Here is a 20521-nt window from a genome sequence, read left to right as displayed (position 1 = left end):
CACTATGCTTGATCCATAGAACCCCAGAAGCTCCAGGAAAAGAGACGAAATGGAAAGGAAGAGAAGAGAAGAGAAAGAAGAAGAACAATGAGGACATCCTCTGTGTTGATCACCACCATTATGATGTGTATTCGGTTGCGCGCAAACGCGAACCCCCTGATCCCAACCCCCCACCCCTCCCGGCCGTTAATGATTCACTTCCCCATAGCACCCAGAACCCAGTAACAGGCAACACCACGCCGTCATGGTGTCATAAGCTCATAACATGGTACTCCCTTTCCTACGTAGTCGAATCCCTATTCGTGTTGGCGATACTCTGCAGCATCGTGCAGACTATCTGCATGAGGAAATGGCGAAGGAGAGCCTACCGCACTAGCACCCCGGTGTACAGAATGAGATCCCCTATTTTCGGTTTTCACCAGACCCCCGAACCCCTTGATCTACAATAAAGACCATTTGTGTTGCATCTTTTGTAAATAAAGAAATGGAAATATTGTACACCCGTGCTTGACTGCCAAGCCAGGGAAAATGTAAATGCTGTTGTTATTTTGTATTGTTTAGGAAGTTAGTATGACTGAATGTTTAGTGAGTGTAGTTTATTGAGGACAGTTAGAGGTACTGTTTTTTAAATTTTGTAATGCATGTCCCTGTTTTGACATAGCGCCACTTAGAATGTTAAAATTTTTCACTGCATAGTCATGGTCAGTGTAGAGGCCACGGAAGAGTGCTCGCTGGGTCAGGGAATGAAGACACCGCAGTTATGTGATCCTTCACGCTTCGCGTTAGGGATCACAAGGAGGGTGTGTAGCAACCTGGGTTGGCCACTTCCCGACTTAAAATGGAGAACCGCAAAGACTGAAGGGAAATTCAGCCAACACAGGCAAAATTGAGCAAGTGCAGAAATCATGTGTATTGAAATTTGCAAAAACCAGACAGCACTGAAACCAGCAGCCACCTGCATAGTAATGAGCGATTCCAAGGCACAATCGCAACACTTAAGGTGAATAAAGCCAAGCCAGACTCCTCGGCGCCAGCAGGAGCCAAGACAAAGGAAGGCCAACGGACATTTAGGGACCACCCAGCGATCAGGGAACAACTCCAGTATTGGAGAAATCGATCCAGATGATCGGAACGCAGTCCAATCATTTGGAACCAGGTACGGGGTCCGCCCCGAAGGGCGGGAAGCCCCTGGGGACTATAAAGTAAAGCCCCCAAGTTCAAATCGGTCTTCTTGGCAGGGTCACTCAGCAGCGAATCAACCCTTGAGAGTGAAGTGCCCAAGCTGCCGCACCAAGTAAGTCGCCAGTCAACGCATGCTACGAGATAGGCGCTCCAAGCTACCAGTCCATACCAGCTTTTGAATCCTGCAGTTTCAGAACCCAAACGAGAGGCCATTTGTTCCCCTGATCTGGTGGGCCAGTCCAAAGTTAAGTATAGGCCTTTTAGTGATAGAGAATAGTCTAGAAAGTAGAGTTTATGCATGAGTAGTGATTTACTGTGTATAATAAATGTGTTTTGATTTGAATCTTACTAATTGGTGTGTTGAGTTATTGATCAGTACTTGAACCTCGTGGTGGTATCGTAAAGATACCTGGCGACTCTAGAGCAAAGGTTATAAAACAGCAAGTTGAACCAACCAAAAATTAGCAACACCATAACTATCAAAAAACTTTAAACACAATGGAAAGATTTAAGTTGCAAACCATAGTTGCCGTTAGTTTCAAATTCTCTTCTAGCTTCCTAACTCACACCATGCCCTGTTTACGGACCTACATTCACTCGCCATTAGGAGATGTATGCAAATTACTTTACATTTGTCTGTTGCCTCTCGAATCTGGAGTGTTGTATGGCATTTGACCAATATACAAATTAGGTCAGGAGCGGACTGTGTTGGGAATTGCAAAGGAGACCAATATTCCATCCCTTCATGGAACATGACATTATATCATTGCTCAGCTTTGTTCTTGAGTAGTGTTTGGGATTTGGACACACAACAGAAAAACTCATTATGAACATGCATTACTCTCCATCTTTCTCAGGAACACCTTTTGCTCCAGGTATTAACGTGTCAGGAGTTATCTGTGAACCCAAATCAGAATTGAAGTGCCTGAAAAATTGATCAAGCTTCCTCAACAGTCTCCAATCTTTAAAATTGAAGTCATGCTTGGAGAGCTGGAAACAGGTCTCCTTCTTTGAACCATTTTATAAAGCTATGAACATATTTTTGGGCAATCTACTGTATACACAAAGTAACTTAGATGGAGCTCTAATACCACAATTAATGATGTGGAGACGCGCAACAAGGCAGAATCGCCAAGCAGAAACTTGTAGCCAAGTTCCGCACACATGAGTGCGGCCTCAACCGGGACCTGGGATTCATGTCACATTACATTCATCCCCCACCATCTGGCCTGCGAAATCCTACCAACTGTCATGGCTTGATGCAATTCACACCTCTTTAACCTGGGGTTACCCCATCTCTGGATCTGTAAAGATTTAATCACCTGCTAATGGTCGCATTCCAAGCATTGTTTGGCATCTTTGAATTTGTCTATATATGTGTTTCTGGAACATACCTCTTCATTAACCTGAGGAAGGAGCAGCGCTCCGAAAGCTAGTGACATCGAAACAAATCTGTTGGACTTTAACCTGGTGTTGTAAGACTTCGTACTGTACCACAATTAATGATATTGTGGAATTATCATAAAACTGATAATAGTTTGACTGTCATTAACTGCTAGAACATCAAACATAAAGACAGAGGAGTCACTACTCACATCAGCTCCACAGCAGGTGCTATTTAAAAATATATGTAAATACATTGGAGTAATTTAAATCTGGCAATATCATTGCATGGGGCATACAATTTATGCAAAGCATTCAAGCTTTGCTGTTGTAGAACAAGACATCAACTTTACAAGTACACTATCATTCCTATATCCAGTTTCTCCATATATTTTCATTTTAGCTGACTGGTAGAGGAATCATGATGCTATTGTTCCACTGACAACACATAATGCCAAATCTAGTGTAAGCCTTTAAACTATTACATTTTACAATATGCGATTATTTAGTTAAACACTGCTTTTATTAATTGTTTCACTATTTATCAGTCAACTGTTTCACTGAAAATCCAATAAACTGCTCTTAAAACACAATAATCTAATAATCTTTCTTAGTGTCACAAATAGGCTCACATTAACACTGCAATGACGTTACTGTTATGCACACTTCAGCATAACGGTTAAATATAACGTAACACTTAAAAATCGCTGTCTGGATCCCTTCCATACCAAACGTGACTGACAGCGTGAAGGGTGGATTTTAAACTACGGAAAACATGAAATAATCAGCTTTAAAAACATGACATACTGCACTTGATATAACTTCGTCGGGAAATGGGGTTAAAGACGGAAAGACATTCGAAAAGCAAAACCATAAGCAGAAACGAGAAGAGTTCACGGTAATGAGGAAACATTTAATGTTTCTGGGACACATAACTGTTGTACCTAACCATGCAATTTCGGCATTGGGTCCCGTTTTAAGCAGGCAATTTGCAAGAGCGTGGTCAAAAGAGTTGATGATTCAAGCGCTGATGTAGAATGATTCCATCGTCAAAAGGGAGGTGCACTGAGCAGCAAACCCTGCCGAACTTGGGAGGTGTCATTTCCCCTGTGGAGAGATCATTTGTGAAGTTGTGAATTTGAAGAGCGCGCAGCGAAACCCAATCCCTCTACCCACATGGAGAAGAGTAGCGTAGGGCGGTTGACACATATAGAACCTTCAATGATTTTCATCATGGTCTGTCACTGTCAGTACGCAAAGGGATCGTTCCTCTGTGCAACAGGTGCTTCAAGTAATACATCCCGAAAATGCCTGACACGAGACTGCGCATAAAATACGCCGGCTATGGTTGCTGCAACATTTGATCAAGTGTGTCTCCTACTTGCTATCCGCTTCATCCACTAACTGCATTCACAGCAACTGACAGCGGCTGCAACTGCAAATACTCAAAGAGGAGGAAAAGGGCCACAAGACATTAAAAAGAAAATACTGTAAAATAAATGCAACACCGACCAAATTAATTACACGAAATTAAGGATGATTTACCTCAAGCACATCATGGTTGATCAGGTTGCCGGATGCGGGATTTAAAAAAACAGCCTGAATGAACCTCACGCCGCCTCTTTGCGATTCAAGCTCGTGTGTCTTAGCAAACTGACATCCGAGAAATGTATCAAACTAACCTGGAAGCGGAAACCCCGCCCCCGCCGCTGTCCATTCATCTGCACCCTCCATTCACAACACCGCAGGCTCCTGACAGCGACTGGATTGACGGGCCTCCGGCCAATCCATTCCGCCCCCCGCACCCCCAAACATTTTCCACTTGAGCTCCTCAGTGATTTGGGTTGGTTTGCAGCTTTTTTAAAAAAAACAACATTCTCGCAAGCCCGATCGAATTAAACGTTGCCTCACTTTCCCAGCGTGGAAAACACCCAGATGACCAAAAAAAACCTGCCGTTCTTCTCATTAAAATTTGACGGAAAATTCTTCATTTCAGCAATCTCACCCGCCGCTATGCTGCCTTGTGGCCTCTCAAACCACTGAACGGTAAACCCTTTTACAACTTTCACACAAATGGGACATTTGCAGGCAAGAGCATGGAAAGCCTCCGGGGTATTTGGAGAAGGGTTTCAATACACTCACCAACCGGAAAAATAAAAATTACCAGCGCGGAAACATGTTTGCAATGATGCATTATAGAACCGCGAATGTCAGTGTTTCCAAGGTCCTTGTGTCAGCAAGAATGGGCATCAGCATGAAAATATTCTTTACAATCTTGTGTAAACATTTATACAGTGACAAGTAAACCATCCCAAATCCTCTAATCCCTTCTCCCCGCGAGCATTGGAAGGCAGCTACAGATTTGACAGTAGAGTTCAACATGGGGCAATTCATGCTTTTACATCAAAGCATAACATAAGAACTAGGAACAGGAATGGTCATTTCAGCCCCTCGAGCCAGCTCTGCCATTCAATACAATCATGGCTGATTTCATCTCTGCCTCAACTCCACTTTTCTTCCCCTTCTCCATAAACTTTCAATCAGAGAATCCCTACAGTGCAGAAGGAGGCCATTCAGCCCATCAAGTCTGCACCGACCCTGTGAAAGACCATCCTACTTAGGCCCAATCCCCTGCCCAATCCACCTAACCTGCACATCTTTGGACTGGGTGGAAACTGGAGCACCCGGAGGAAACCCACACAAACATGGGGAGAAAGTATAAACAGACAGTCCCCCAAGGCCGGAATCGAACCTGGGTCCCTGGCGCTGTGAGGCGGGAGTGCAAACCACTGTACCACCATGCTAATTAAAAATGTCTAACTGCTCAAATTTACTCAATGTCCTGGTATCCATTGCATTCTGAATTCCAGATTCAGGCAGAGAAGTAATTTCTCATTTCGATTTTAAATCTGCTACCCCTTATCCTAAAACTTTGACCTTGTTCTAGAACACCCAACAAGGGGAAATTTCGGTTTTAAATCTGCTACCCCTTATCCTAGAACTTTGACCTTGTTCTAGAACATCCAACAAGGGGAAATACCGCTTTACATCTACTTTGGCAATGCTCTTTATCATCTTATATTCTTCGATTAGATCGCCTCTCATTCTTCTAAACTCTAGAGGGTATAGGCCTAACGTGTTCAATCTCTCTTCATAAGACAAACCAGAGTTTTACAGCACAGAAATAGGCCTTTTGGCCCATCTCGTTTGTGCAGGCCAACGAGCACCTGTCTATTCTCATCCCATTTTCAAACACTAGGTCCGTAGCCTTGGAATCAACCTGGAATCAATCTAGTGAACCTCCTCTGAACTGCCTCCAATGCATTGCAACTACACCCCTCCTCAAGAAGGGGACCAAAACTGTCCACAATACTCCAGGTATGGTCTCACTCATTCTTTGTACAGTTGTAGCAACGTTTCCCTATTTTACACTCTATTCCTTCAGCAATAATTAGCAAAATTCCATTTGCCTTATTTATTACCTGCTGTACCGACATTCTAGTTTTCTGCAATTCAAGCATGAAGTTACTCAAATCCCTATGCAGCGAAGCACTCTGACGTTTCTCTTGAACGGTTGTTTTATCACATTAATAAAAGTTGATGATGCTAGCAGATGCTAGAACAAAACACTAATACTGCAACTGAACCCCTGGCTATGGCACTGAGAGAGTCGAGGAACTGGAGGGGGTTGGTGCGGGGTGGGGAGGAGCATAGGGTGTCGCTTTATGCAGATGACCTGCTGCTGTATGTGGCGGACCGGTGGGAGGAATGCCAGAGGTAATGAGGATCCTTAGGGAATTCGGGGACTTTTCGGGGTACAAGCTCAATATGGGGAAGAGCGAGCTGTTCGTAGTTCAGCTAGGGGACCAGGAGAGGGGGATTGGCGAGCTCCCACTAAAAAGGGCGGAGAGGAGCTTCAGATATTTGGGGGTCCAGGTGGCCAGGAGCTGGGGGGCCCTGCATAGGCTTAACTTTACAAGGCTGGTTGAGCAAATGGAGGAGGAGTTCAAGAGGTGGGACGCGTTGCCGCTGTCCTTGGCGGGTAGGGTGCAGTCAATCAAAATGACGGTGCTCCCAAGGTTTTTGTTCCTGTTCCAGTGCCTCCCCGTGTTCATCCCGAAGGCTTTTGTCAGGCGGGTTAACAGGAGTAAAATGGGGTTTGTGTGGGCGCGAGGGACTCCGAGGGTGAGAAGGGTGTTCCTGGAGCAGAGTAGAGATAGGGGGGGGGGGGGGTGCTGGTGCTGCCCAACCTCTGTGGGTACTACTGGGCCGCCAATGCGACGATGGTGCGCAAGTGGGTGATGGAGGGGGAGGGGGCTGCATGGAAGAGGCTGGAGTCGGCGTCCTGTGTGGGTACGAATCTGGGGGCACTGGCAACGGCGCCGCTGCCGCTCCCTCCAAGGAGGTATACCACGAGCCCGGTGGTGGTGGCGACCCTCAAAATTTGGGGGCAGTGGAGACGGCATAGGGGGGGGAAGTTGGGGCCTCGGCGTGGACCCCATTACGGGGAAACCACCGGTTCGCCCCAGGAAGAACAGGTGGAGGGTTTTTGGGGTGGCACAAGGCAGGGATACGAAAGTTGGGGGACCTGTTTGTGGACGGGAAGTTCGCGAGCTTGGGTGAGCTGGGGGAGAAGTACGGGCTCCCCCCGGGGATCACCTTCAGGTACTTACAGGTAAGGGCGTTTGCCAGACGGCAGGTGGTGGAATTCCCATGGCTACTGCCACACACAGTACAGGACAGGGTGCTCTCGGGGGGGGGGGGGGGGGGGTGGGAGTGGGGAAGATCTCGGAAACTTACCAAGTGATGCAGGAGGAGGAGGAGGCCTCGGTGGTGGAGTTGAAAAGTGGGAGGAGGAGTTGGGAGAGGAGATCGAAGAGGGGACGTGGGAAGATGCCCTAGGGAGGGTGAATTCTTCTTCTTCGTGCGCGAGGCTCAGCCTCATACAGTTTAGGGTGCTGCACAGGGCACACATGACCGGGACAAGGATGAGCCTGGTTTTTGTTGTGGGGGGGGGGGGGGGGGGGGGGAAGGTGTGTTAGGTGCTCAGGGAGCCCAGCAAATCACACCCAGGGTGTAGCGAGGACGGTGTCGAGGGTGGTAGGAACCAGGGTCAGACCGGGCTGGGGGCTCGCAATATTTGGGGTGGCAGAGGAGCCGGGAGTGCAGGAGGCGAAAGATGCCGGAATTCTGGCCTTTGCGTCCCTGGTAGCCCGGCGAAGGATTCTCCTTCAGTGGAAAGATGCGAGGCCCCCAAGCGTGGAATCCTGGATCAGCGATATGGCAGGGTTCATTAAATTGGAGAGGGTGAAATTCGCCTTGAGAGGGTCGGTACAAGGGTTCTTTAGGCGGTGGCAACCGTTCTTAGACTTTCTGGCAGGACGATAGACTTTGGTCAATGGCAGCAGCAGCTCGGGGGGTGGGGGGGGGGGTTTACTTTATTTTTGTTTATGTTATTTACACTGGAGGGTCTGAGGGGGTCTATACACCTGTTGTGTTAAGTCGGGGTGTTAATGTTAATTTATTATTTATGTACAGGGAGGGGAGGGGTTTGGGGGGTTGCTTTTTTTAGATTGTGTTTTGTACTTAACCCTGTTGGGTTCTTTTTTCTTTCTCATTTTGTTATTGATATTTTATGAAAACCTTTAATAAAAAAAATTTTTTTTTTTTTTTTTTTTTTAATTAAAAAAAAAATACTGCAACTGTATTGTCACTGATGTGCAGATCCAAAGGCCTATTTGTTGATTAAAGCAGAGCCACGTCAGACCTCTAAAGTCTGAGTTTGTACAAGGGTAAACCGTGATTTTACAGTGCTGCTCTAAAGACACTATAATGTTTCATTTAGAAATAACATATACACATACTGATCCATAAAGGACCCACATTGTGAAAATGCTTAATTTTCATACATCATACGTGAACATTTGTAACATGTTGTTTGCACATTCATTTATGCTAACTTTGCAAGAAGCACTGTAATATAAATGAGGTGACATTTGCTCTCGAGTTGCTGGAAAAATAAAAGTCCAGTCTTATTTTCCTTAGCTATCCCATACGAACATCTACAGGTACAAGCTTTATGTAATATATGTGCACACTCAAAAAGCTGCTAGGTATTTCTCACCACTATCCCCCAACATCAGGCGTGTGAACGAATGGCAGCAATTTCTGCCACTGAACTCTGGGTACACAATAATTCAATGGAATTATTTTGCTACGAAAGGCCAGGATCAAAGTTTTCCTAACTGCCTTTTAATAACATTAGTACGGTTATGGGCCAGGGTTTTTAGTACCCCAAAGTTTTAATAGATTGTGTTATGGGGAGCACACCACCCACTCTACAGGTGGTACAGCAGAAATGGAAAAGTATTTTTTTTTAAAGCAAAACAATGTTTATTCTATGAACTCAAGTTAACCTTTTTAAAACATAGTGAACATCTTAGCAACCATTAATTCAAATGCAACCCCCAAAAGACTATAACACTAAGTAATCCTTTCAGTTTTCCTTTCAACATCCATACGACTTAAAAACACCTTTTAACAGAAGCACGTTAGGTTAAAGTCACTACTGAAAACATTTATAATTCTGAATTCACCAAATGATCAAGAGATAGTCTTTTGATGGCAGAGAGAACAGCAGTACACCTGCTCTGTGTGGCTTCAGCTCCAACACTGAAAACTAAACTAAAGCACACCCTGCAGCCTGCTCAAAAACTAAAGTAAAAAGCTGAGACAGCCCAGCTCCACTCACTTTCTGACATCACTGCAGTAGTAAACACCCATTTGTTAAAGGTACTCTCACATGACAGTACCTAATGAAAAAAGCAAAAATAAAGCAAATTTGAGACGTGCTTTTTCTCGTAAATAAAAAAATAAATCTTTATTGTCACAAGTAGGCTTACATTAACACTGCAATGAAGTTACTGTGAAAAGCCCCTAATCGCCACATTCCGGCACCTGTTCGGGTACACATAGAGGGAGAATTCAGAATTCTCAGCTGTTACAGGAATTGAACCCGCACTGCTGGCTTTGTTCTGCATCACAAACCCGCTGTCTAGCCCACTGAGCTAAACCAGCCCTGACTAACGTGCTTCAGCACCTAATTTATTTCCGAAATACATGGGGCATCTTTAGATGTTGAAAAACAAGTCCTGACCAAATAACACATACCTGGCCCTCCTATAAGAAACATGTACATTTACGCCACTGTTCCATGCCTGTGAGTCGGACTTCAATATTGTTTGATGGGATGTGAAGGTGGCACAGTGATTAGTACTGCTGCCTCACAGTGCCAGTGACCCGGGTTTGATTTCGCCAGTCCAAAGATGTGCAGGTTAGGTGGATTGTCCTTTGCTTAAAACCCTATTTTCGATATCAGTAAAATCAGTGATTGAAGGATAAAATGATGACTGAATTATTTTCAGAAACAATTATGATTTCTGGGGAAAATGTATACATGAACATCCTGTAGAATACTAACTGCGATCTAACAACCTAGATTTGACTTCTCAAACTATTTATTTAACATTGAAACTCCTATCAGCACCACCTAGTGTATCACAAGGATGACAGCAATTTGGACATTGTATTATGGGATTTTCCAATATAAAAACTTAGGTCTTTTAATTGGAACACACAATTTAAAAATTAGACATTTGTTTATTCGAACAGCTATGTTTGTTTACTGTTCAGAGGCAGATTCTTCTCATTCCTCCAGTTAACTCTCACTTTCTCCACAGAATGTGCTTATGGTCTGGTTTGTTCTTCAATTGCAGGCCCAGATTTAAGTAAGTGTCTGGGACTAGTAGGCACCCCCTGATTTCTCTTTAAAATTGATAACAATTGAACACAATGCTGCTTAAACACCATCGGTACATTACTCTGCTGTTGAAAAATTTGTAACCATATGACGCTGACTGAGATCATCAAAATTGTATTTGGTATTGGTATCAGGGAATTTGGAACAAAGGTAGATAAATGGAGTTGAGGTTCAAATCAACCATGCTCTAATTGAATTGCATAACAAAATCAGGAATTGAATGCCCTACTGTTTCTATGTAATTTATTTTCCCCTTAACTGCCCTTTAAGGGGAAAAGCACAAATGTACCGACAATACGAAGAAAGCAAAATAGTTCCCACAGTGGAAAGGAAAATCTCATGTATTTCCAGGAATAAAAAATAAAAAAGCTTCTTCCACTGCCCTGAGCATGTCTCTTTCAAACCTTTCCAAATCCTTTCAGCTGCCAGATGCACCATGAGCAAAACCATGGAAGAAGCACTTGTTTAAATACAATTCTCACACCAAGCATCAAAATTCAAACTTGTCTGAAGTGAGAAAAATGAAAGTGAGTCACTTTCTTGCAAACCCCCAAACAGAGCAGTTGCCAATTTGCAGAGAATTATTTCAACATTGTGTCTAATTGACTTCAAGGTGTGTCTCTTGGAAAAGATTCTGGAGGCTGTAGCAGAATATTGGTCTTAAAACACAGAACACGCGAAATACAACTCCACAGAGCTGTGATTCAGACCCACAACTGGCCATTGAATCACAGGCAACACCATACCGTGTGCTATTAAATCAAAGAACTTCACCAAGTTACAAAGAGTACACAACCAAAACCAATTCTTGGTTCAACCAAATTAATTTCCTCTATTTTGTCCCCCCACTAAGAGATCAGTTACTGGAATCCTCACCATGATCTCAACTCTGCTTTTTGAAACATAGGAACAGGAGTTGTCCATTTAGTCCCTGAAGACTGTTCCGGCATTCAGTGAGATCATGGTTAATCTGTCATCTAACTCTTAACCAAAATTTATCAGTCTTGCATCAATTACCAATTGTGAAAGAGACTTCCAAACTTCTACCAGTCTTTCATATTTTATGAGCATACCCTTACAGTCTTGGGCAGGATACAAGCTTTGACAACTATTAGATGCTCCAACTCTTATCAACTTTGGCAATTTTATTGCTTCCTCAATTTCATCCATTAATTCAGTCGGTGTCTTCCCTGATCTTTCAGCTTATACTTCTTCTACTCTCCAAATGCATTGTCCAATGTTCTATTCGGTTTGGTCCTTATCATTCTCATTATTTTGGAAACAAACTCCAGTTCCTACTCTGAACATTTCCTAGAACTCTTTAGCCCTTTTCACCTTTCCTACCTTAGAATCTCATCATATAACCTGTTTTACTTCATCTTTTTTACCGTTTCCAACTTTGGTGGCATCTAGCACTGTGAGCCTTGCCCCTTCATCATGGCAACTGAAAATAAATTTCCATTCATTCCATCTTAGGAACACTATGGATGAATAAATAGATACAGTCAAAACTGAAACCAAAGCAAACCAAGTACATAGATAATACAATACAGGATGCCATAAGAGCTATTAAAGAAGTTATAACAAAAAGAAATAGGAAAGCAAAGAGGAAAGATGAACTTAAATTATCAAGGAATATAAAAAATGAAGTAATCTGCAGACACATTCATTTAAAAAAATTTTTAAAATATGTTTTTATTAAGAATTTTTCAACAATATTTTCCACCTTACAAACAACCCCCCCCCCCCCCCCCGTAACAAAGAAAAGAAAGAGAACTTGCGTGGCAAGACATGAACATGGCACGTCAATGAGATACAGAACTTTGTACATTGGATTCTTCCCGTACATGTCAGTTTCCGGATCATTCATGTGTTTTCTTGCTCAAATGCCCCCCAGAGAAACCCCCCTCCCCCCCCCCCCCCCCCTTCCCGCTCCCACGAACGATGTCCCCCCTGGGTTGCTGTTGCTGCTGTCCGACCTTCATCTAACGCTCCGCGAGATGATCTAGGAACGGTTGCCACTGCCTGTAGAACCCCTGCGCAGACCCTCTCAAGGCAAACTTTATCCTTTCCAACTTGATAAACCCAGCCATATCATTTATCCAGGCCTCCACGCTGGGGGGCTTCGCCTCCTTCCACATTAGCAAGATCCTTTGCCGGGCTACTAGGGACGCAAAGGCCAGAATGCCGGCCTCTTCGCCTCCTGCACTCCCGGCTCGTCCACTACTCCAAATAGTGCTAGCCCCCAGCTTGGTTTGACCCGGACTTTCACCACCTTAGATACTGTTCCCGCCACTCCCCTCCAGAACCCCTCCAGTGCCGGGCATGACCAAAACATATGGACATGGTTCGCCGGACTTCCTGAGCACCTCCCACATCTGTCCTCCACCCCAAAGAACCTACTCAGCCTCGCCCCCGTCACATGCGCTCTATGAACCACCTTAAATTGTATCAGGCTAAGCCTGGCACACGGGGGAAGAGAAATTAACCCAACTTAGGGCATCAGCCCATAGCCCCTCCTCAATCTCCTCCCCCAACTCCTCCTCCCATTTACCCTTCAGCTCCTCTACCAAAGTCTCCTCCCTCTTCTTTCATCTCCTGGTATATCGCCGACACCTTGCCCTCTCCAACCCATACGCTCGAAATCACCCCATCTTGAATCCCCTGTGCCGGGAGTAGTGGAAATTCCCTCACCTGCCGCCTCACAAACGCCCTCACTTGCATGTACCTGAAAGCGTTTCCCGGGGGTAGCCCAAACTTCTCCTCCAGCGCCCCTAAGCTCGCAAACGTCCCGTCAATGAACAGGTCCCCCATTCTTCTAATCCCTGCCCGATGCCAGCTCTGAAACCCCTCATCCATCCTTCCTGGGACAAACCGATGGTTGTCTCTAATTGGGGACCACACCGAGGCTCCCGTCGCACCCCTGTGCCGTCTCCACTGCCCCCAGATCTTTAGCGTTGCTGCCACCACCGGGCTCGTGGTGTACCTTGTCAGCGAGCGGCAGCGGTGCCGTGACCAGCGCCTCCAGGCTCGTTCCTTTGCAGGACACCATCTCCAACCTCTTCCATGCCGCCCCTCTCTCTCCATCACCCACTTACGGATCATTGCCACGTTGGCTGCCCAATAGTAACCATCCAAATTCGGCAACGCCAACCCTCCTCCATCTCTGCTATGCTCCAAGAACCCCCTCCTTACCCATGGGGTCTTGCTCGCCCACACAAATCCCATAATGCTCCTGCTTACCCTCTTAAAGAAGGCCTTAGTAATCACAATTGGGAGGCATTGGAATACAAAAAGAAATCTCGGGAGGACCACCATTTTAACCGACTGTACCCTACCCGCCAACGAGAGTGGCAATATGTCCCACCTTTTAAAATCCTCCTCCATCTGTTCCACCAACTGCGTCAAATTAAGTTTGTGCAGTGCCCCCCAGCTCCTAGCTACCTGAATCCCCAAGTATCGGAAGCTCCTTTCCGCCCTCCTCAACGGTAGGTCGTCTATCCCTCTTCCCTGGTCCCCCGGATGGATCACAAAGAGCTCACACTTTCCCACATGAGCTTATAGCCCGAAAAATCTCCAAACTCCCGTAGGATCTGCATTACCTCCACCATCCCCTCCACTGGATCCGTCACATACAGCAACAGGTGGTCTGCGTACAGCGACACTCGATGTTCCTCTCCCCCTCGAACCACCCGCTTCCATTTCCCCGACTCCCTTAACGCCATGTGGCCAAAGGGGCTGTTTAGCACAGGGCTAAATCGCTGGCTTTGAAAGCAGACCCAGGCAGGCCAGCAGCATGGTTCAATTCCCGTACCAGCCTCCCCGAACAGGCGCCGGAATGTGGCGACTAGAGGCTTTTCACAGTAACTTCATTTGAAGCCTACTTGTGACAATAAGCAGTTTTCATTTCATTTTTCAAAGGTTCAATTGCTAATGCAAACAGAGGGGACATGGGGCACCACTGCCTCGTCCCTCGATACATCCGGAAATACTCCGACCTCCGCCAGTTCGTGACCACACTCGCCACCGGGCTTTATACAGTAGCTTAACCCAACTAATAAACCCTCCCCCAAACCCAAACCTCCTCAAAGCTTCCCAGAGATACTCCCACTCTACCCGATCAAAGGCCTTCTCCGCGTCCATGGCTGTCACTATCTCCGCTTCTCCCTCCACCAATGGCATCACTATCACATTTAGGAGCCTTCGCACATTAGTATTTAACTGTCTACCCTTTACGAATCCCGTCTGGTCCTCGTGAATCACCTCCAGGACACAGTCCTCAATCCTCGTGGCCAACATTTTTGCCAGCAGCTTAGCATCTACATTAAGGAGCAAGATCGGTCTATACGACCCACATTGCAGTGGGTCCTTATCCCGCTTCAAGATCAAAGAGATCGTCGCCTCCGACATTGTCGGGGGCAGGGTTTTGCTTGCTTCATTGAAGGTCCTTACCAGCAACGGGGCTACCAGGTCTACATACTTCCTATAAAACCCCACCGGGAACCCATTCGGCCCCGGGGCCTTCCCTGCCTGCATGCTCCCCAGTCCTTTAACCAGCTCCTTCACCCCAATTGGCGCCCCCATACCAGCCTCCTCCTGCTCCTCCACTTCAATTGGTCCAAGAATCGCCGCATCCCCTCTTTTCCCCCTGGGGGCTGGGACCTATACAGTTCCTCATAAAAGGTCTTAAAAGCCTCATTCACTTTCCCCGCACTCCGCACCGTAGTTCCCCTGCCATCTTTGTCTCCGCCTATTTCCCTCGCTGCCATCCTCTTACGGAGCTGATGTGCCAGCATCCGGCTCGCCTTCTCCCCATATTCATATATCGCACCCTGTGCCCTCCTCCACTGTGCCACTGCCTTCCCTGTGGTCAACAGGTCGAACTCCGTCTGGAGACTTCGTCTCTCCCTGAGTAGTCTCTCATCAGGAGCCTCTGCATAGCTCCTGTCCACCCGTAAAATTTCCCCCACTACCCTCTCCCTTTCCCTGCCCTCTCTCTTCACCCTATGAGCCCTGATGGAGATTAACTCTTCCCCTGACCACCGCCTTCAGCGCCTCCCATACTGCTCACACCTACACCTCCCCGTTGTCGTTGGCCTCCAGATACCTTTCAATACACCCCCTCACCCTCCCGCATACTTCCTTGTCTACCAGCAGTCCCACATCCAACCTCCACAACGGGCGTTGGTCCCTCTCCTCCCCCAGCTCTAACTCCACCCAATGCGGGGCCTGCAGACACATTCATAACAAAAGAAAAATCAAGATAGGGTATGCTCACTAAAGGATACACAAGATAAACTCTCAGATGACAGCGAAATGGCAGAAATATTGACCAAATTTACTTGAATTCTTTGTAGACAAGGGTAATGCAGTTGCAAATATATTTGGATTTTCAACAGGCCTTTGCTAAGGTACTACCAAGTAGGCACATAACTAACATCAACAGGGGGCAAAAATACATTGTACAACCAGCGGGCTACTAAAAGAAAAAAAGAGGCACGGGTAGCTACTCAGGCTGATAAAAGGTAGTGTAAGGATCCTCCTCTTTAAACCCTGTTTTCCCTTTATTTTCTTTTGTTTTGGCTCTTATAATTTTGGTACCTTGACAATTAATGGGACTTTAAGATTGACTTTACCTTTAATTAAAATAAACAAATCTCCAGCAGGATGCGCTGTTTGGTCTGACATCAGTGATGACTCATCTTGATGGACTTGACTGTCGGCCAATGAGCTGTTTACTTTGCCAGGCTCTTAATCAATAGTCTATACTGATTGGTGCTGACCGTTCCGGAATATTCTGCCAAAGGCAGGAAGGCGTCATCTGGTTTTTAGTTTTGTTTTGAACGAGGTGAAGGAAGCTCTTTTGAGTTTCTCCCCGAGAGGATAGATCTCTCTTAGGCACCCGTTTGGAGACTCTGTTTTCTCCTCAGTAAAGCTGGAGGACATTCTAGTGAGTTTGGAAACCAAGAGTACAAACCAGGCTGAGAACAAAGGGGGGGGGGGGGGGGCAGCAGAGGGCAAAGAAAATATTCATATCTCAGACAAGCTGTAAGTCATTCTGGTGGAGCTGGAAACAAATAAGAATTAAACAAGCCTGAGGCTGTTCTTGGGAGTAAAGACCCAGGTTAATGAAAGTGAAATGACTCCCCAGAGGAAATCCTACAGCCTGGAAGTTCTGACTGAATGTTTACTGCCGGAAGATCCTCGCTAGCAATCCAACTGGTGGTTTCAACGCTCCGCGTCCTGGGAAGATAGCCGGCCACAATGATTTAATTCTCAGCAACAAGGACACTTTCTCCCTTTTTTCCATTTTTATCCCTACCATTTTACTCCTTCCCCTGTGTGTCTGTCTTGTGTGTGGTTGGGTAGAGGGTAGGATGGTAAAAGGGGGGGGGGGGGGGAGTAATAGATTAGCTGGTCACTATTTCATTACATGTATTGAATATTTCAACTTTGTCCCCGTTATAAATAAACAGTGGCTGTGTTCAACTTTCAAAACAGTTGAGCAGTCAAGAGGCCAAAGATTCCGCAAATTTTATACAAATTATTTGTTAATTCACTTGTGTTGGAACTCCAGGGACTGTGGGACTGAAATCGATTACGCACTAGCCCAGGGTGTTGCAACAGTAGGAAGTAGTATTCCAGTATTGGTGCTGTTATCACTGTTAACTTTAAATGCTTTGCTCTTGAGAACCAGATATGCATTTTAAAAATTTGTGGACCAAATTAGATTCAATACCGAGGAAGAATGTAACAAAATACAATAAACATAAATAAACTTGCAGAACAAAAGACAAATGAATAACCAAGTGGTTGTACATTCTAATACTAGAAATAAAAGTTTAAAAAGGGATTATTCTTATTATCTGCAATAAGCATTGGGCTCGGAGCAGAATTTATGATCATGCTTTTGCAGTATTCTGCTACACGATGTATACAGTTATCATCCATTAATGGACAGCCAACTGGCTACACACAATCTAAAAATGTACCACCCTGGAACTGACACCAACCCTCTATATACTAACCAATGGAATGCATTTCTGAGACCTCAAAGCGTTAAATTAAACATGGAAACTCAAAACTACCAATAGTTTTTAAGTATGGCTGCATTTCAGGAGACTATGGTATAATATTTGCATGCTATTAAAAAGGCAAAATTAAACATGGACTGTCATAGAGATTTTACATTTTAATGGGCAAAGATATCACGCTGTCCTAATGCGAAAGATAGTTAATTGGGTGGATCCCAGACCAGACCCCGACAGTGGCTTGGATACTGGACAGAAACCCCAATATTTTATTTTAGTTTTGTAAGACTGAGGGGAAAGGGATACCACGCTCCAGGAGTGATTGCATGAAGAAATAGAGATATGGAATATTAAAATAAAAACTTTATTGCTAACAGTATTAAAATCTTTAACATCACACTAGAAAATAGCTTACAATTACCCCTTAACAATACAACACAGTGAATACTGCTATCTTTATTCCACAAACCTGCCTCCCATCCATTGACTCTATCTACACCTCCAGCTGCCTGGGAAAAGCAGGAGCATAATCAAAGACTCCTCCCACCTGGCTTACTCACTCTTCCAACTTCTTCCATCGGGCAGGAGAATCAAAAGACTGAGAACACACACAAACAAATTCAAAAACAGCTTCGTCCCCGCTGATACAAAACTCCTAAACGACCCTCTTATGGGCTGACCTGATTAATACTACACTCCTGTATGCTTCACCCGATGCTGGTGTCTTATGTATTTACATTGTGGACCTTGTGTTACCCTTTTATGTATTTTATTTTTCTTTTTTCTTTCATGTACTTAATGATCTGTTTGAGCTGCCCGCAGAAAAATACTTTTCACTGTACCTCGGTTACCCAGAATTTGTCGGCTAAATCGGCGGGCAGGTGTCGGGAGGGTCGCGGAGCGATCGGTCGAGGCATTTGTATGACAAAATGGCCTTCTTCTGCACTGTAAATTCTATGTTCTATTCTGATTCTGACCATTTTGTTTTCTCCTTTCTTCATCAATTCCATGATTCCTTCTGTCAACTATTTTTGCTTGAAACCCTTTGCTTTTGACCTCTTGACAGAATTAGTACAGTGCAAATAGTTGAACAGAGGTTATACAATATACATGAGCAGATTGCCTTTCATTGGCCCTTCCATCGTTAGACATAATTCTGAAATTGATATATTTGAGCCCATATTGTCTCAACATAAATAGATCATGTACACCCTTAACGCAGAAGTGCAGTTCAATTATTAAACACAAGCTAAATTTCTACAGAGGCCAGGTGGTTACTAGGTACTGAGCTCCACAGAATCCCTACAGTGCAGGAGGTGGCCATTTGGTCCATCGAGTCTGCACCAACTGTTCAAAAGAGCACTAAACCTAGGCCCACTCCCTGCCCTACCCCCTTATCATTGTTCATGGCTTATTCATATAACCTGCGCATGTTTAGACACTAAGGAGCAATGTAGCATCAAGGCAGGCCCTGGGTTCATTGGTGGGCCTGTGTCGCCGCCGCACTCAGTGTGGTGGAGGATTCGGGCCCAGAGGACTCCGAAGACTGTCAGCCGCCCCGTGTCGGGAGCGGAGGGTGCACATGAGGCTCTCTGCAGTGGGGTGCAGGGCTCACTCGTGCCCGACACTGTCACCCCTCGCCCCTCACCCCCTCTGGGAGACTCCCGTAATCTGGCACAGCATAATTGAAGGTTCTTTTGTTTTTCTGCCTCCGTAAGTAGTTCAGGCATTGTCCTATTGGGTCATCCCCACCACCCTCCTTTCCCCCCTCTCCCCACCACACCCCCTTCCTTTCCCTTCTGTTGGTACAGAGGCGAGGGTTTCTGTTCTCTCCAGTGCAAAGTTTAGTGCTTGTACCGTTGTTTTTTGTACAACTGTGTTGTGAACTGTTTTAATAATCAGAGTATCCTACCCTCCTGCCCGTACCTTGGTACTGAGGGGAGGGTACCCTGTTTCTCCAACACAAAATTAGTGTTTGCACCGTTGGACCTTGTATATATTTATTACTATTTTTAAAAACAATATGGCCAATCCACCTAACCTACACGTATTTGGACAGTGGGAGGAAACCAAAGCACCTGGTCGAAACCCACGCAAACACGGGGAGAACGTGCAATCTCCACACAGACAGTAACCCAAGACTGGAATCAAACCCAGGTCCCTGTGAGCTGAAATATCCATTCATAGATTTTTTGGAGCTAGGGGAAAAAAATGTTTGTTTGGTTTTATTGTAACTTTTGGTCCTCTTATTGAGCCATGAACTCATACATTTATCATAGAATCATCAAATCTATACAGGAGGCTGCTATTCAGCCCATCGAATCTGCACTGATCTCTGGTAAGAGCACCCCACTTAGGCCCACACCCTATCCCTTTAACCCAGTCACCCCACGTAACCTTTGGATACTAAGGAGCAATTTAGCATCGCCAATCCATCTAACCTGCACATCTTTAGACTGAGAGGGGAAACCGGAGCACTCGGAGGGAATCCACGTAGACACGGGGAGAAAGTGCAAACTCCACACATACAGTCACCCGAGGCCAGAATTGAACCCAGGTCTCTGGCGCTGTGAGGCAGCAGTGCTAGTCATTGTGCCACCGTGCCGCCCCCAATATCAATGAGATTAGAAAATTGCAGGCAACAAGGATTTCAAACCAAGGACGCGCAGCTCTCTCGGAGTCTGCAGGTTGGACTCAGAACTTGAAGAGGCTGACTGATGAACTGAAAATCAATCACTGAGTCAAGGTGGCTTGTGCACCCGCAGTTGGTAGCACAAAAGTCACAAATTTTTGTGATTCACAAAAGCCCAGGTTGACACTCCAATGCAGAACTGAGGTAGCACTCCTATATCAGAAGTGTTGCCTTTCCAATGAACCATTGAACCTGTTCAGGTGGAGATACAAGATTCATAGAACCCCTGCAGTGCAGGAGGCCATTCGGCCCATTGCGTCTGCATCGGCCCTTGGAAAGAGCACCCTACATAAGCCCACACCTCCACCCTATAGCCATAACTGCACCTATCCTTTTTTGGACACTATGGGGCAATTTAGCATGGCCAATCCAGCTAACCTGCACATCATTGGACTGTGGGAGGAAACCGAAGCA

General features: G+C 45.5%; 1 protein-coding gene across 9 annotated transcripts in view; it reads right to left on the bottom strand.

Annotated features, from left to right (window-relative positions):
- Positions 1 to 20521, bottom strand: part of LOC140403578 (adenosine kinase-like) — a 314037-nt gene that overhangs the window by 281303 nt on the left and 12213 nt on the right. The window contains exon 1 of one of the 9 annotated variants that reach the window (XM_072491644.1): positions 4111 to 4256. The exons of the other annotated variants lie outside the window; for them this stretch is intronic. Within the exon in view, the coding sequence (XP_072347745.1) occupies positions 4111 to 4124 (14 nt within the window). The 5' untranslated portion in view covers positions 4125 to 4256. Of the gene's footprint in view, positions 1 to 4110; positions 4257 to 20521 lie in introns of those variants that run through there. 9 annotated transcript variants of the gene reach the window in all.

The sequence above is a fragment of the Scyliorhinus torazame genome, chromosome 28, assembly GCF_047496885.1.
Source record: "Scyliorhinus torazame isolate Kashiwa2021f chromosome 28, sScyTor2.1, whole genome shotgun sequence".
NCBI lineage: Eukaryota > Metazoa > Chordata > Chondrichthyes > Carcharhiniformes > Scyliorhinidae > Scyliorhinus > Scyliorhinus torazame.
The sequence above is the reverse complement of the archived record's forward strand: the minus strand, read 5'-3'. Positions and strand labels throughout refer to the sequence as shown.